The following is a 17,799-nucleotide window of genomic DNA, read 5'->3' on the forward strand; positions in this document are numbered from 1 at the left end:
GTTTCCTTCCCTCCAGTATCCCCATTCCGATCCGATCCAGCTGCAAAAGTCCTTGAGCGCAGGGACTGTCCATTCACCTTTAGGTCCCAGCATTCAGCAACAGAGCAGGGCTCAGAGCAGTTGCTTGGTGAGTATGGAATGAACGAATGAGTGGATAGAGTGGCTATCAGGTTAGCAGGTTCCTTCCTCCCCGATAGGAGCAATTTGGGGTCTGGAGATCCCTGGGAGAGGGGACCCAGGGAAGGAGGTGGGGACAGGGGGGGCCGGGAGAGGGTGTGGGGAGGGAGACAGATCCATGGCTTTGCAGTAGGCTGGCTGGTGTGGGGGGTGGGGGTGATGGAGAGAGGCTCATTGCATCTACCCGACGGGGCGGGGCCTCGCTGCCCGTGGGAATCGTTTCTGCCTGGGCCTGTGGGGATTGCGTGACTCCGGGGCTGCTGGGCCCAGGGTGTGGAAGCGAGCAAACGCCATTAGCCCTATCAGTGACCTCTCCGGCGCAGATATGGAAGTTTGAGGAGGCCCGGCCGGCTCTGCCCAACTGTAAAGGGACGTGATTGAGGCGGGTCATGGGGAGGTGGCGGTGATTAAGGGGGACTGAGCCCTGCCGACTTCCTGCCAAGCAGGTAGTGGTGATCCCGGCAATGAGAAGAGGGGGTATTAGTCATAGTATAAACCCGCGGGCTGAGCTCATAAAACGCGGGCAAAGGGTTTACTCTGGCGCCTCCGATAGCTCCAGGGAGAAAACCGGGGCCCTCAGGGGGTGGGACCGTTGCCCCCCAGCTTACCTTCCTGGTTTGAGACTCAGAGCCGAGATGCCCCAGCCAGGTGCCCCTGAGGCAGGTATAGAGGCCTTAAGGGAGACTCATCATAATTTGGCAACTCCAGGACTTCTAGCTTATGGCATTTGCAGAGCGTGTCCATCTCGTATCCTCTCATTTGAGCCCCAGAGCATTCTTGCTGGGACTGTAGAATGGCTGTCACATCTGCTTTACTGATGAGGAAACCCCGGTTCTGGGTCTGAACAGAAATGGGGATGCAAAGGAAGGATGCACAGGGAATAGGTCTTGGGGCTGAATTTGGACCACAGCAAACAGAGATCGGGGCTCGGGCTTGGGCCCGGGGACACGGTAGCGGTGAGGCTGGCAGGGGGTGGTTCCTGGGCTGGGGACTGGAGGCAGAAGCCCATGGAGAGAAGGAATCTTAGAAGGGAAAGGACTCTGCCCTCTGGGGCCCCACTGTCTGTCTGAGCCACTGCTTCCTGATAATAAACTCTCTAAAAGGAAAGGGAGGGGCTCAGGGGAGTTTCCTGTAGGAGTTCCCGGAGAAAATAACGTCAGGAGCCAGCACACGGCCCTTTAATGGGGTGTGTGTCTGTGTGCACCTGTGTGAGACCCTTTTATGGCGTCTCAAGCCCCCAACTCCCGGAGGTCCTTTGTTCCGCCACTTTGAGGATAGCAAAGTAAAGTAGTCATGTACTTGAGTTCAGAAGATGTGAGTCCAAAGCCCGCTTACTAGCTTCAGTTTACTCATCTGAGAAAAGGGAGTCACTATTTATCTCAGATGGTTATTGCATAGAAGGAATGAGATGACGTACACTCTTGTCTACGGAAGGTTTTTCAGAACCAGTAATTGAACTGGAATCCTATTTTTCCGCGGCCCCTAGCATCTAGAAAATACTTAATATGGATTTAGGGAACCAATGAATAAAAAGAAAACCGGGAAAGTCAAACTTCCTATTGTACTACAGAGGGCAAATGGGGCTTAGAGAGTAAACATCTTTCATCCGAGGTCCTAGCGGGGGCCTGAGGATCTGCTGGCCACCTCTCTCCCTGTACTGCTGCAGTGACAGCTGTCACCCTCTGCCAGCACCACCTGCACCTCTAAGCTCCAGACATCCATTTGTCTAACCAATCAGACACCCCAACTTGGGTGTCCAAGAGGTCCCTCACACCTCAATATTTCTACACCAGAACTTGTCTTTCCCTCAACCAGCTCCCTATCTCAATACAGAGAATGCCCCTAGCTGGCAATCTATGTCACCCAAGTTAAAACCTGGGTGTCATCTTTGGCTGCTTCTTCTCTCTCACCCCCATAGTAAGCAGACTCTGGACTGTCTCCCCAATCTGTCTCCTCCTTCCATCCCTGGTGCCAGTGCCCTCCCTTGTTCATACCATCCTCTCTCTCATTGGAAAAAAAGATTATTGTGCTGACATGTATACAACCTAAAGCTTCCCTTTAAACAACATTCAAATATACAATTCGGTGGTGGCGATTCCGTTCAAGGGCTGCTACCTTCACCACCATCCAATGCCTAAACGTTTCCCTCACCCCAGCCAGAAACTCTGCACCTGTTAAGTGTTCAACACCCCCCCCTCCCACCCACCATGGTCTCCTGTCTACTTGGCTGTAACAGCCTCCCAAGGTCCCACTTTCTCATCAAATCCCATATCCTCCCTGGCTGACAGGGATTGCTAGAGTGGATATCTGATTTATCACTTCTCTGCTTAAAATCAACCATGGCTCCCCAACACCTTGGCTCATTAGTCTAGGCCCCAACCCTAATTTGATTCCAATATACTGTTTCAGCCATCATCGTCCCCTGGGACCCCTATGTTCCAGCCACACCAACATACTCATCTCCAACAATAACGCCTCATGCTTTGGTGCACGATGAGCTCTTTGCCTGGCATTTCTTCCTCGTCTGTTTGGACAACTCTCATAAATTCTTCTTGTTTCATCTCAGATGTCACCTCCTTGGTGAAGCCTTCTCTCACTTCCCCAGGCAGAGAGAAGCCTCTTCTGCATTGCCATAACTATAGAAACACAGAGCTCAGATTTATCCGGGAAATTTAAAACACTCTTTCGATGTTGGGTCGCCAGTGCAATTTTTTTGGTTGGAAAAACGTGACTGTCTTATTTAGCCACAGCATACGCCACCGTCTATCCACCGCTGAGGTGACAACTCGTTACCATCTGCTGAGTCAAAGGGTGAGGTGTTTTTATACTTCATCTTTTTTAATTCTCGAACTAACTTTATGTGGTAGATATGAGTGTGCCCAATTATAAAAGGCTTTACAGCAGAGATGGCAGAGTTGGGCATGTGAATCCATCTGCCTGCCTCTGAGCCTTCCTTAAGTTTGTCACATGTATTGTTATCACCAGTGGCTGTGCCCATTTCCCTATTAGGGTGTGAGTTCTTGATGAACTGGAATTCCAGCCTGATCTGGGTCTCCCCAAAGCACAGAGAGAGCTGGGGACAGAGCATATCAGTGAACATTTGCTGCCACTGAACACAAATCTTTTCCTCCTTGCCTATCTTAGGCTGACCACAGGTGACCTTTTTCCATTCTAAGACTCTCCCTTGGGCTCCATTTTGGCCAGATCTTCTCTGTCTCAACCATGCAGGGAGAAAGGTCATGGGGCAGAAAGTTCAATTATCAGCTGGGCAAGTAACTTCTTTCCCTAAAGAACAATAGTTCCTGGGCTTGTCAAAGTGGGGGTACATGGCCCAAAGTTAGGGATGCTTGAGGCCACAGAAAAATGTAGCACTCCTTCCCTGAAGTTTTGGGGGAGAAATAAATAAAGCAATTGAATTTCTAAGTGATATTTTAAATATTAAAGATTTAAAAAATTGTTTTTGAGTCAACTTTTACAAAACTTGCATGAACTTTTAGGATAAAACATGCATGAGCTGATTTGGACTATACTTCTCCCACCTCCACGGAATAGGATGGAGCAATGCGAGAAGTACCCAGTAAGATTCTACCTGGCTAGGGACTTAAAGAGATGCCGAATGAATCAGCCTTCCCTTCTACTTGCCTCGGTCCTCTGGGTCTTCTCCTTCAGTTGGTCCAGAATGGAAAGAGTGAGAGCCTTAGAGCTACACTAACCTGGGTTTGAATCACAGTATGGACAGCTCGTTACCAGTGCTGTGTCCTCAAACTTAAGTTTCTCTAAGTTTCCTTTCCAGTACCATGGGCTTAACGATACTCTGTAGCTGTACTGAATACTCTCCAGTTTGCCCTCTGCCCTCCTCTACCCTGGTCTGTTCCCCAAGAGGCTGAATTCTATCCATTGGCTCTACCTCTCCAGCGCGCCTTTTGTTCCCTGCTGGGCTCCCCATCTGTAAACGACCTCACTGGGTTTTTGGAAGGAGCTATCAGATGCAAACACCAGATTATAAACGGAGCTTGCACTTAGGGGACCGAGTGGGGGAGCCAAGGATGGGTTCATGTCAGCCCCGGCTAGAATCTTACCAGCAGGAAGCAGCTCCTAAAAAAAAGTCCTTCTTTCCCCAAAGCCCCGTTTCCCCACCCACCCAGGCAAGCCCTGGGAGGCCTGGCTGGGGAGATGCTCTTTCAGGGCCTGTTTCCCGTGGCCACAGCAGCGGCGGCAGCGGCCCTGATAACAGGCCGGCTGCTCCTTGGAGGCCCTCCTGGCGCCGGCCCATCTGGCAGGCTCGGGTGGCCGGGGAGCCCCAGTCCGTGCGCGGCCAACGCGCTGACTCAGCACAACACCCCTCTCTCAGCGGCTTGGCCCTGGGTGGGAACCGACCAGCCATCCGGAGGCCTCTCCCCTCCCCTTGGAGGCGGCTCTCCCTCTCGGGCTGGACCAGCCCCAGGCCGTTCAGGAGGTCTGGTCCAGGCCTGGGTCGCACCAGGGGAAGCACACAACAAGCTCAGCAAACACGGGCCTCGGATGCTCAGCCAAGGGAGAAGCCTGTTTTCCTTGCAGCCTCCCCCCAGGGATTCCTCTACCCCCGGGTCTTGGGATGCCAGGGTTGGAAGGGCAGAACAGCCCTGTCTGTGTGGATGGGGAAACTGAGGCTCAGAGAAAGCCATTTCCTAAGGACCAGCACCAATCACTAGGAGAATCTAGACCAAGGCCGAACAACTCCTCACAGGGGTGGAGGCTCATTATTTTTGCTCTGTTTGAGCAGTTCGATCACAAAAGGCCTCTGGTTGGGACAAGTGCCTAGTGGGAGATGTTTGCCTTTAGATGCTCCTAATTGTTCATGGGGCTCTAGGCGTGTCATCCACATGGAACCTCCAATCCTCACAGCAACCCTGGAAGCAGGAATTGGGATGTCCATGCACTAGAGGAAGAAACAAGCCCAGAGAGAGTAAGTAACTTGCCTGAGGTCACACAGCTATAGGGTGCAGAGCCAACATTCAAATTTAGCTCTTTTATGCCCTATAGGTTGTGTCCTGCCCACGAGGCAATGCTGTCTTTCATTCTTCCTGACATGCCATAGTGTAGTACAAAAGAGCCCTGCTCAGGATGCCTGAGTTCCAGCCTCCATTTGCCTCTACCTTTCTTTTTTCCCTTTTTGGCATGGGCAGGCTCCAGGAATCAAACCCGGGTCTCCAGTTCTGGCAGGCACAAATTTTGCCACTTAGCCACCATTGCGCCGCCCTCTTTTTGTTTTATAATGCTGGGCTAGTTCCTTCGCCTCACTGGGCCCAACTCTCTTTTCTGTGACTAGTGGGGATGTGACCTGCCCAGCTTCCTTCATGTGACATTCCATGAAACGTGCAAAGTTGGAGCTATTATTTCCACTTTACAAATGGGGAGCCTAGACCCATTCTTTACTCATTCATCCAATTTGCTGAGGGACTCCATTGGCCAGTTGCTGCCATGTCTCCTAAGAGAAGGCTGACTTCCTCAAGTTCACACACCTAGAAGGAGGTATTGCTCACCCTCAAACTGATGATGGATGCTTTAGAAGATGCGAGATGGCCAGAGGACCAAGGTTTTCTAACTCCTAAAGAAAGCCCTTTCGATTCTGCCTGAGCCCAGCCCATGGCACAAAAAACAGATCCCAGGAATGACACTCTCTGGGGAGCTTTTGGCCTGGAACATATTTATAAAACTCCAGAGGGGATGAGAATATCCCAACTCATTCCCTACAGATCCAACTTAGCAATTTTTAAAGTCTTTATAACCCCCCTGGAAATGCGAAATATGTAATATTATTCTAAAATTAGGAGTGAAAGAGGCACAAGAGAAAAATCCCACTGCTTTTGGAGAAAATGTTTTCCTAGCTTCATCTTAAGCATGTGTTCTAAATCAGAAACACAGCAGTTGTCTTTCAAATAATTATTTTCTCCTAATACATATGGATTGGGGACAAAAGGCTTCTTAAAAGCCAAATGCTGACATTCCATCCTTTTACCGGGCTTTGAATCCACAGGACAGTCAGGTAAGTTCCAGAACATTGGAACAGGAAGAGCCCGTTCCAGGGTCCCAGGCTGACTCCTTAGATGCAGGGTGCTTTAATCGTGACAGCAATAATATGTTACCACAGCCAACACGTCTTGACTGTATCAGATGTGCCAAGAGACTGTGTGAAGTGTTTTACAGCCATTATTCCATTTAATCCTCATGATAACCCTATAAAATGGGAATTACTGTCCCGTTTTACATGTCAGAGCCATTACGGCCTTAAGAAGTTAAGAGATTTACCAAAAGCCGTATCTTTGACCAACCAGTAAATCATGGAGTTAGAATTTTAACCCAAATCAGTCTAAGTCTTAAAAAGTCCATACCAGGATATCATTTCTGGTAACAGCTGCCGTTTATTGAGCATATACTACACGCCAGACACAGTCCCGAGGGTCTTATGTAATAATCTCTCAGTCTTCCCAATAAAGCCTTCCAGAGCTTTGTTCCATTCTTTTCCCTCGCTCCCCACTGCAGCACCCCATCTGTCGTGCTAGCTTCACGTTGGTCACACACTTCAAGATTCTCCGGTTACATTGCCAGCTCCCTTAGTGGTGGTGTCAGCGTTGGTAAGAGTATGAATAAATTAGTTCTAGAAGAATTCCAGGGTTTGGGGCCTGCTACTTAACGTCTTTGAGCCTCAGGTTCCTCATCTTTAAATGAGGAGGTTGGTTCCTTCAAGGAACACTTGCAGGGCCTTTCTGGGAATAGAACATAGGGCAGCTAAGTTCTGGCATATGGAAGTGGAAATGAACCTGTCAACCAGGCAGAGGAGCTGTGTATGTTAAGGGTACATGAGCCCGGGATCCTCAGAACAACAGGGTACGGGTGGCAAGGGGGGCAGGGTACAGGGTCCTTAAGCTTTCTGTGATTGGGCCAAAAGGCAACTTTACTGAAGGAAGGGAGGGGGTGGGTCAGAACCTCCCAGATGGAGGAGGATGGTCAGTCATTGGAGAGGGGGCTTCTGCTTTCGGAGGGAGTTGATCTTGGGGGGCTGACTTTGCAAATTCAGTCATGACACTGTTCTGTGAGGCGGCATCCACTGGATGCCAAGGGCCTGTGAAGAGACAGCTGAGATAGCTCCTCACCATGGCGGAGATTGTCGCAGGTAGGTGCTGACTCTGTGTCATTCTCCTTCCCCCTGCTAAGCGATCACAGCCATCCCCAACGTCTCGCCCTTTTTCTGGACGTGTTAAGGACTTTTTAACCTGTTCATCACGTGTGCTGAATTATCTTTGTCCGCAGACTGCTGCACCTACCTTAGGGACAGGGTCTGGTTGCCTTCATCTCTACGTCCCGGCAGACTTGAGTGGAGTGTGAACTGGGAGTCTGTTTAATGAATGAGGTGGGACTAGATGGTATCTGTGTCTTTTCGATAGGCAGGAAATTGAGGGACCATCATGTACAGGTCACACGGTGAAGGTTGGGGGCGTCCCATAATGATAATGAGGTAAAGACACAATCAGGAATCGGGGCCAAGATCCAGGACGGGGTGAGGAAAGAGAAAATAGGGAGGTGGCGACTCAAAAGGAACAAGTGTCTTAGAACTTGAATCACGGCCCCCACCTCGCTGTTCCAGGGAGAATGTGGGAAAAGAGAAGGAAAGGAAGAGCAGTGGGGACGGTCACTGTGGAGAGAAACTTGGTTCTTTTTCTCAGGACTTAGAAGTAGAATAGTTTTTTTTTCTTTTTAACTTTTAGGAGTTCCCCCGTCCCAATTCTCCAGTAAACCCACTTCTGACCCCTCTCACCCTGGCCTGTTTTCTCAGCACCACGGTTGAGCAGTGGAGGCCAAGTCAGGGCCTGCCCTCAAAAAACGGTTCACTCTTGTTAGTCTTGCGGGGAGCCAAGGAGAGCTTATTGGAATCCAATGGCCACTAACTAAGCCTGCCCTAGCAGCCCAGTTGCCCCCAGCCCCACCCCACCCCCCTCTTCCTCAGTGTCGTTGGTGTGGCTGGCCCTTTGGCTCGGGCCCCTACTTACATAAAGGAGAACTTGCGCTGTGTTACCAGAGAGAACAGCTTCCTGCTTCTATTGAGTTTCTGACCGAAGGGCCCCAGGCTCCTTGCTCCTCACCCACATTTTGAAAAGACGCCAGAAATTCAGTTCAGCTCAATTTTTGATTGTGGTCAGAGAAGCGGGGTGCACAGACCTGGCTTATTCCATGAGTCCCCTGTTACTCCTGGGCTCCAGAAACAGCAAAAAGTCAGAAGAGAACGCCAGCTCCTATTCAAGGGAGGTGCTGGGGGTAGGACTCTTGTGGGAACCTGGAAACCCTTTCTGACTCTGGACGAAAGTTGCTTTTCTTCCTATTTTTATTAACACAAGTCCCCAAGTGTGTTGGCTTCCAGAGAAAGCATTATGAATAACTGATGGCACATTTGTCAATTAATTCGTGAACCATCCTGGGGGAGAAGGAGAGCGGGGGTGGCGTGTGGAGGCGCAGGAGCTTTGGAGGCTGTATATAATGCGTCCTAAAATATTTAGCAAATGATCATCCAAACCACAGGGAAAAAGCCAGAGAGATGGGAATTTGAAAGCTGCCAGGATTTAAAAGCTATTTAATGCTAACCACCAGTGCCAAAGAACTGGGAGCCTCTCCCGTCCTCCCTGCATTGGCAACGGCAGCTCCGATAATGTGGAAAGGGCTTGGACAGGCTGCAGAGTGTGGTGGGAGCTGAGCTCAGGGCAGTGAGCTGAAAGCCGTTTTGTTTGAGAAGTCTTGTAAACAAGCGAGCTCTTCTGAGGTGGGACCCTTGCCTCGACGACTGCTCGCTGATAATCATCCCTCCATATAGGATAGTGATGGAGACGCTCGTCAGCCATCTGGAGGCTCCGAGCTATCCTGATGTTTGGCATCAAGGAAGAAAACAATCCATATGACTGATTAAATTTGACGTTTTCCTCCCAAATGTTCTGAAGTCACTTAGACAAGCGCTTCAGTCTCTGTTTCCCAAATGACTTGGCTGTATCTGTTATCCTAAAGGTTTGAGCTCAGAAGCTATTTATCCTAAAGGGTTAGGGGTCCTAAGATATTAGGGTTGGGGTCAAGGACTCATGTGTTTAACCTGACTCTTATTAGAGCTCTGCTCATTTACAGGTAAAGGATGAGATGGTCTTTCCTGATATTTTGGCTTGAATGTCTCAATATCATATTCTCTGTCCTCCTGAGGATCTTTCCTACCATAAGGAAAGAAAAAATAAAGGAGAAATTGGAGGTTTATAACTACCCTGGAGAATGGAGATGCTGAGATAGAGTTTGGTTATAGGGCAATTCTTCACGAACATAGTGTGATGAGCGTAGGTAGCCAATGCGAGTGAATTTGGAGGCTTCAATCAACTAAACTATTAATTGTGCAAGAATGTCCTTGCCTTTAGGGAACTGAAAATCTATTTCCTGGGAGGCACACATTATATAAATAACGTGGACAATCAGCCTCCGAGTTCAGAAAAATACGAGATCTTTGGGTAAAATGGAAGCAAGGAGGAAGATGGGACTAGCTATAGAAAAATGACCATATAAATAGAAACCAGAAAGTGCCCCCCCCAATTTGTTTGGTTTAGTTTTTTTTTTTTGTTTTTTTTTTGTTTTTGCTATTTCACTTGCTAGAATATTTTCCCTAATCCTATCTATTCCAAATCTCACACATCAAGCCCATCTACTCTATAGGTTTGTTCTTGACTATTACAATCTTCATTTACTTTTATTTCCTTTGAACTCCCACAGCACTTAGAATCTGACCCATTCCTTTGAGACATGATTGTGACTGTGTATTATCATCTGTTTTGAGCAGGTGCACCTTTTCCTCCTCAATTCAAGTTTTCTCTGGTGGGTGCCAAATCTTGGGACACCCACAGCTTCCAGCAGCACTCAGGGTTCAGTTAGTATTTGGGTCTGTATTTGCATCTCACTGATGGTCAGTTTGGTGTCTAGGCTGCTGCTGGGGAGTGGAAATCTGGGTTGGGGGTGTAGAAGAAGACTGAATTCTTGGTAAGCCTAGGAATATGCCCCAAATAGGCACTTCCGGGTTAAGATACACATGCTTGGAGAACCTTTTTGCACTTCCCTTTCCTTCCTTAGCTGTGACTGTTAAAGCAGACGTAGGGCTCAGAAAAGTTGTAAACTGAAGAAAAATGAATTTACTGAGAATGAAGATTCATCAGCAGTACCATTCACATGTTAAAAAATGCATTAGAAAGAAAGGAAGAAGGAAATAGAAAGGAAGAAAGAAAGAAAGGACAAAAGAAAGAAGAAGAAAAAAAAAAGCCCAGGGGGCAGGGGGTGGGAGACACACCAGACTCAGTCTTCAAATACGACCACCAATATCATGATATGGTAATTTTTTTAATATTAAAAGTAAATTGTAAATGTATCTTTATAAACAATATGCATAAAATAGATCTATTATTCTAAAATCTTTTCTTTTTTAAAATGCTTTTTTTTCACAGTAAATTTCTTAGGTGTCGGATTTTCCCTCAAAATAATAGTGCAATCGGGAGAAGGAAAATTTTGTCAGTGAATCAGGACTTCTTTGCTAATACAAGTCCTTGTATATTTCTTGTAGGAGTGGGTGAAGACTCATGTCTGTCTCTGTTTTCTTTATGACTTGCAATAGCTGTACATGTTCTGTGACAATCTGCCTGAGGTCTGACATTTTCTGGAGCAGCTTGGCAAACAGCTGGGAGGACTCCGGATGGTTCAGCTTGAGCTGGAGCTCCAGGGCTTGCAGCAAGTTGTCTTGTATGTCCTCGATGGGCTTCACGTTCAGCAAACCTGGGCGGTCTGGGGGGACAGAAATGGGAAACATGACAGGGGGTTCAGTCACAACCTTTTCTGGGCCCCACCTCGGAGGCCTAACTGGCTCTGGTGTACAGGGCCCAAGGATTCATCTATTTTTGTTTGTGTGTTTGTTCTTTTGCTCTGCTTTAAAAGTAGAATGGGGAGGAAGGGTCAGCAGAGAGTGGGCAAGCAGCGCACACAAAAATACCAGAGCTCTCTCCAGGAGCTTTCTTTTCCTGGCCAGGATTCAAATCTCTTGTGGTCAGTTGACATAATAAGGCATATACCAACACATTCCTACTTGCTCAGAAACCTCATTTTCAGCTTCTCCTCTTTCCTGATGAATCCGTTTTATAACCACGACCTCTTTTCTTACAAAAGCTTTAAATGCTTTGGGGAAAAAAAGCTTTGTCTTTCTTTTACTTAATATGTCATATCTATTCAAAGTAACAATACAGTTTTAAAAGACAAAGTTTTGTAGGATAGATCTCAAAATTTTAACACAGTGGTGTGATTGCAAGTAATTTTTACTTTCTTCTAAATACTTTCCTTATTTGAATTTTAAAGTGGGAGCTTAAATTACTTTAAAACTTTAAAAATTTTTCACCATGTAGATCTTGTTAGAGTTATCCTTAAATATTTTATAGTTTCTATTGTGAATATGCTCTTCTTTTTTATTACTGTCTTTTTTTTTTTTTCTTTTGCAAGGGCAGGCACCAGGAATTGAACCCGGGTCTCTGGCATGGCAGGTGAGAACTTTGCCTGCTGAGCCACCATGGCCTGCCCCTTTTTCATTACATTTTTATTTTATTTTATTTTTTTACATGGGCAGGCACTGGGGAACATTACATTTTATAATACATCTTTGTTGGTGTTTAAAAAAATGGTTGATTTTAGTATATTACATCAATTCCAGTTTTAGGAATTCTTCTCAATTCAAATTATTTTATCATGGATTTAAACACTTTTTAAAAAAAAATAGATAATTCCATCTGCACATATTGGTAGCTTTATCTATTCCAGTGTTTACACTTTTCTTTTTCTTGCCATACTACATTGGCTAATATCACTAAAGTAATATTGAATAATAGTAGCAGCAAGAGGTATTCTTGCTTTATTCTTAACTTCAAATGAGATGCTTCCAATGGTTTCTATGTATGATGTTTGCTGTAGATCATGGTGGAATACGGTTTACTCCTAGATTTCCAAGGGCTTAAAGTCTTTCATTTGTTTCAGTCAGGAATGTTGCTGAATTTTATCAAACACTTTGAGTACTTTAAAGAGATGATGGTACAATTTTCTCTTCCTCTGGTATAGTAAGTCAAATCAATAAATTTCCCTATACCCTTGTCCTCATTTGCTAATATCGTATTTAGGGATTTTGATTCTGTAAGTGAGATTGGTCCAGGGTGTTATTTTTTGTGCCATCCTTTTCCTATTTTGGTAATAACGGCTGTTGTGGGTGGATCTGTCCTCCTGAAAAGACGTGTTCAAGTTCAAACCTTCACTACCTGTGAACGGGACCTTATGTGGAAATAGGGTTTTTCCAGATATAAGCAATTTAAGATGAGGTTAAACTGGATTAGCACAGGCCCTAAATCCAATGGCTGGTGTCTTTATAAGAGAAAGGAGAGGGAGACGTGCACACAGAAACACAAGGGAGAGGGTCACGTGAAAATGGAAGCTGAGATTGCAGGGAAGCTGCCACAGGCCAAGGAACCCCTGAGGCCACCAGCCACTGTAAGAGACAAGGACAGATCCTCCCCTAAAGGCTTTGGAGAGATCACCTCGATTTCAGACCTGCAGCCTCCAGCACTGTGAGAAATACAGTTCTGCTGTTTTAAGCCCCTAAGCTTTTGATAATTTGTTACAGCAGCCCTAGGGAACTGATAAAAGTTTAACTAGCTTTATAAGGTAAGTTGAGGAATCTCCCTTCTGTTTCAACATAGGAACGATCTGCTTCTCGATAGTTTCTTGGAACTCATTTGCAGAACCATCTGTAAAAATCTTTGATTACCTTTGATTTTTCTTCCATGTCTTTAATCTAGTCAGGCTTTCTCCTACTCATAAAGTAAAATTTTAATAATTTATTTTTCACAGAAAATCTTTCCCTGCATTCAGATTTTCACATTTATTGGAATAAAGTTGTATGATCATCTCTTGCAACCTGTAGTCTATTATTTTTATTTATGCCCCCCCTTAAGTTAATGTTCTTTATTTGCGTATTCTCCCACTAAACAATCGGATTTGCCAAAGTATGTTTATTTGTGGTTTTAAAAAATCCCACAGCTTTTAGTTTGTCTAATCAACTCTGTTTATTAAAATTGCATTTTGTTTTCAACCGAACCAATTCCTTCTTTTAACTTGCTTTATTTTATTTTTTTTTCTGGTTTCTTGAGTTAAATGCTTACTTCATGTAGTTTTGATATTTCTTGCTTTCTAATAGGTGCATTTAAGGCTCCAAATATTCTCTGCATTCACTTTGGTTTCACCCTATTTTCCTAATGGTCTTTCTGGCAATTTTGATTTCCTTTTGAACCCAAGAGTTATTCAGAGGTGTATTTTAAAATTTTCAAGCAAGGTTTTGGCTTTTTTTCTTTCTTTCTAATTTCTAGATTTGTTGCATTGCGGTTAGATACCAAGCTGGTAAGGGGTAGAGCTGAAATTCCAACCTAAGTCTGTCTGTTTCCACACTCTATACTCTCAACCCTTATTACCTTGTTTTAAAAGTACTGGTTTTCCCATTTCTCTCCTTGCTTAGATCATGGGGTATTAGAGGGCAGAGACTACGTCTAGATCATCTCTGAATCTCCAGGGGAGATAAAGGAAGCTCTCAGTTTGCAGAGTTAATGAATGAGAAAGTTGTTCTGGCTTAGAGCCCTGGATTGAAAAGCAATTCCCCTGGTTGGCGAACAAGCCTAAAGGCAGAATCACTACACAATGAGGTACCCTGTCAACAGATTTTCCCATATCTAATAAATGCCAGGAACCTTTATGTGCTGAGCTGGGGCACAGGAGAGCAAGGGCAGAATCCAAGGTGGACTGTGGGATTTTTAGAACTCTCCCATTCTCCTAAATTGAGTTTTCTTTGTGGTTTGTTTTCATTACAGAAGGAAGCTTGCCTTTGGCTTGATTTTTTTCTTCTCTAGCTTCTCTAACTTATCCTATTGATGGGAATATATATATATATACACACACACATACACTTATACACACACACACACACACACACACAATTTCTTTTTTATTTGAGCATTTAATTTTGGAACCATCAGCAAAAATCTCAGATTCTCAGAACGACCCTAGCAATCCTAGGGTCAAGAGCTACAGAGATGTTTCAAGGCTGCTCCCCAGCCTCTACCTTCCAATCAGGCCTCCCCAGAGACAAATGCTCCTGGGAAAAGTTGTGCCTTTCTCACAGTTGCTACCCAATAACAAAAACCATTGATACTTTAAGGAAAATTAAAGCCTAGATTTATGCCTATGGTTTGCTTATTGTCAATCCTGCCCCCTAACAAATGTTCAGGACTTCAAAGGCCAGTGGCAGTGTGAACACTTGAGCCCCTTAAGTGGCAGCAATCTGTGTAAAGATAGGTTGAATGTGTCTGCTTCTTGGGCTGTGGTTACCCACCCTAGGACTCTCTGCTCACTGGCTCGAGAGAAACAGAGTCTTCTCCTTTCTCCTTCCTCTCAAGCAGCATGAGAAGCTAATCAGTGGGGTGAGAACTTCTGCTGAAGAGATTACATTACTCTAGTAGGTTTCATGGATCATGAAAGTCCAAACAACCAATTCCCCAAATGCAACTGATCAGGCTTGCTGGAAACCCTTGGGTTAATGCAGTAGGATGGAGTTGGCCTCTCCAGGAGTGGAGAAGGATCTGGCTTGGATTTGCAAACTCCTCTTTGGCAAGTAATTCTTTATTTTGTGACAGAAGAAGTTTGGCTAAAGTTTGAAATTTTGTGGCCACTAATTAAGTACATTTTCTCCAATGACAAGTTCGATCATTTACAGATCTGTCCCTTTGTCCCCCCTACTGAGTCTCAGTCAAACGGAAGCAGCGCAGTAGAGTGGAAAAGTACTATATTTTACCCCTGAGCCTTTCACTAGCCAGCTCTGGGCAAAATGACTAAGTTCACTGGGCCTCAATTTTCGCCTCTGTAAACTAAAAGGACTGGATTAGATAAGCAATCTCTAAGCCTCTTTAATTCTAAAGTTCTAAGATGTATTCTCATTTGCAATTCCCTCCACATAATTCACATAATTAAAGTGGAGGAATAAATACGAAGATACCATTGGAAAAGTGTATCAACAGGCTCATAAATTAAAAGTAGACAGAATACCTGGCTTATTAAAAAATATTAATTAAAAAAAAAGATGTCCTTGGCTTTAAGCAATCCCTAGGGTCAAGAGCTCCAGAGATGTGTCAAGGTTGCTTCCCAGCATCCACCTTCCAATCAGTTAGGTGCCCCAGCTTCCCTCTAGCTTCCTGGGACTCACACCCAGACCTTTCCTGAGCTGAGCTCCACAAAGGAAGGTGCTCCAGAGACCTCTCTGAACACTGAGCAAATCCCCCACCTAGATCTGTCCTTATCTTCACTCTTCCTTCCACCTCAGCCTGGCGTCTGCAGAGATACTGTTCTTAGAAGACCCACCTGAGATCCACCCACCCCGGGCACCTTGCCAAGGAGTCAAGTTCAGATCTGGAAAAGAACCAGCTTCAGGGACCCTCTTGACAGGTCAAGGCTGCCTCGACATTTTTGGGGAAGTGCCCGTTGACTCCCAGACTTCAAGACATCATACTTGAGGAACCTGGAGTCAATTACGGGTTCCTTACTCCCCGGGCTGCGAAAGATTGGGAAAGAAGCCTTTCCGGTTTCTATTGACACAGCCCTGGAATTGATTAGACAGTGCTGCTGATTATGGGCAGAGCTTCCCTCTTGTCCAGATCTGGTTCAGTGAAGTGGAGAACTTATCTGAAGCCGATTCAGATTCTCCGACCCTCTCAGCATCTGCCCAGTTGGGCCAGGCATTTCCCCAGCACAGATTTTTCTCAGGAGGCATCTCAGTGAGGGGACCAGAGGGCGCAGTTTTCCGAAGGCGAGGCAGAAACATCAAACTGGACAGTTTCATCTTTATTTTAGAGAAGTTGCTGCTGTGGCTTTTCCTGCCTTCTCTTCTTGGCTTGATGATCTGGACTAATCGGAAATGGAAGGCACCTAAATGGTACCATCCATTTAGAAAGAGAAGCCTGATAGCTGAGCAGCTGTCAATGGATCCACAGACCACCAGAGACCTTAGTTCAGATGTGGGGTGAAAACTGAAGGGAAGTAGGGTTGCTTAGGGAACTTGGCACTTTGCAAATGAACTTCCTTTTAAACTTCCTCCCTGATTTCCTTAATATCCTTTGCTCCCTAAATTCACCGATGAAAGAGCAATGGATGTGGGCCCTGAAGACTTGATTTGAGTCCTTTTTCCACTTAGCATCTCTGTGACTTTGGGCAAGGCATTTAATCTTTCTGAGTTTCAGCTTAATGTTTAGGACAGCACTATTTGTTTCATAAGGTTGTGGTGAAAATGAAATTGGTAAGGAAATTTTATATATAAGATGTTATTATATAATTTAAATTGCCCTGTTTGAAGAAGGGCAGTTTTCACAGGGTTAGGGTCAGAAGGGTGAGTAGGGTGGGATGGCATGTACGCAGATTGGGAAATGAAACGTTTTTTGAGCTGTTTTTGGCCAGAACAGAAATTCAGGAGCACAAGAAAATAATTCCCAATACAGACACATGTCTGGGGGTTCTAGCAAGTTCTCATTCTTGTAATTGAATGAATGGATGCAAGATGGTTTAAGAACAATGACAAAACAGAAAAAGCATGGCGCCCCCATTCACTGCTTCCTTGAAGAGATAAGGCTAGTGATTCTGAGGCAGTATCTAACCAACAGAATCATTGGGGCAGGAGGCAAAACCATGAATTCAGCAAAATTTATCTTTGGTAAACGATGCTGGTCTAGTAGTAATTCCTTCCCACCATCCTACCTTTAGGAAACACTAATATAAGACAGTTCCACATGCAATCTTCTTTTCTCATTTAAATTTGAATTGAACCTCATGATTCTCAACCCTGGCTACTCATTGAAAACATCTGGGGAGATTAATATCCAACTGAAGTCTGAGTCCCATCCTTGGGTTTCTGATTTACTTGGCTGGGGATGTGACCCTGGGCAAGTTACTTAGCCTCTCTGTAACTTGATTTCCTTATGAGAAGAAATGGAGTTGCAAAGGTAATTTACCTCATAGTGTTTGTTGAGAGGATTAAATAAATTAATGTACAGAGAGCCTTAGAGCAGAGTCGGACACACACTAAGTGCTTATTATTATTAGAGTTCTTTAAATGTGCTTCTTTTTCTTTCTACCTTTCTTCTCTTTTATCTCTGATTTTCCTGGGCCCTTTCTAAGTCTTTTCCATTCTCCTCTCTTAATTACTCCCTTTCTCCCACCATTTGGTTTTCCTTCCAGGGGTTTTTTTTTTTTGTCTTTTCCTCTTCTGGGATTATACCTTGCTGGGGATTTGGTATCAGAAATAGCAGGATCAGCTTGACTCAGTAAGAGGTCTGAGCAATGGGTTATTTTAGGAGAAATGTAGTGTACTGTTGCTATCAGGGTAAGGGGACAACAGAACTTCGAGATTTTATAAAAACTTTAACAACAAAAGATAAAGACCATCTGTAATAAGCACAGTGAGCCATGAAAGCACATGCTGCTGCTTGGGTCCTTGACTCTGAAGCTGGTTAACAT

At 45.2% G+C, this 17,799-nt stretch overlaps 1 protein-coding gene across 4 annotated transcripts in view; it reads right to left on the minus strand.

The window, feature by feature from the left end:
• Positions 1-10,559: 10,559 nt before the first annotated feature.
• The window catches only part of PPARG (peroxisome proliferator activated receptor gamma), a 121,732-nt gene continuing 114,492 nt past the window's right edge, over positions 10,560-17,799 (minus strand). For all 4 annotated transcript variants that reach the window (XM_077116512.1, XM_077116511.1, XM_077116510.1 and 1 more), the window contains one exon: positions 10,560-11,004. In XM_077116512.1, the coding sequence (XP_076972627.1) occupies positions 10,757-11,004 (248 nt within the window). In that variant the 3' untranslated portion in view covers positions 10,560-10,756. The remainder of the gene's footprint in view (positions 11,005-17,799) is intronic.

The sequence above is a fragment of the Tamandua tetradactyla genome, chromosome 9 (genome assembly GCF_023851605.1).
Source record: "Tamandua tetradactyla isolate mTamTet1 chromosome 9, mTamTet1.pri, whole genome shotgun sequence".
Classification (NCBI taxonomy): domain Eukaryota; kingdom Metazoa; phylum Chordata; class Mammalia; order Pilosa; family Myrmecophagidae; genus Tamandua; species Tamandua tetradactyla.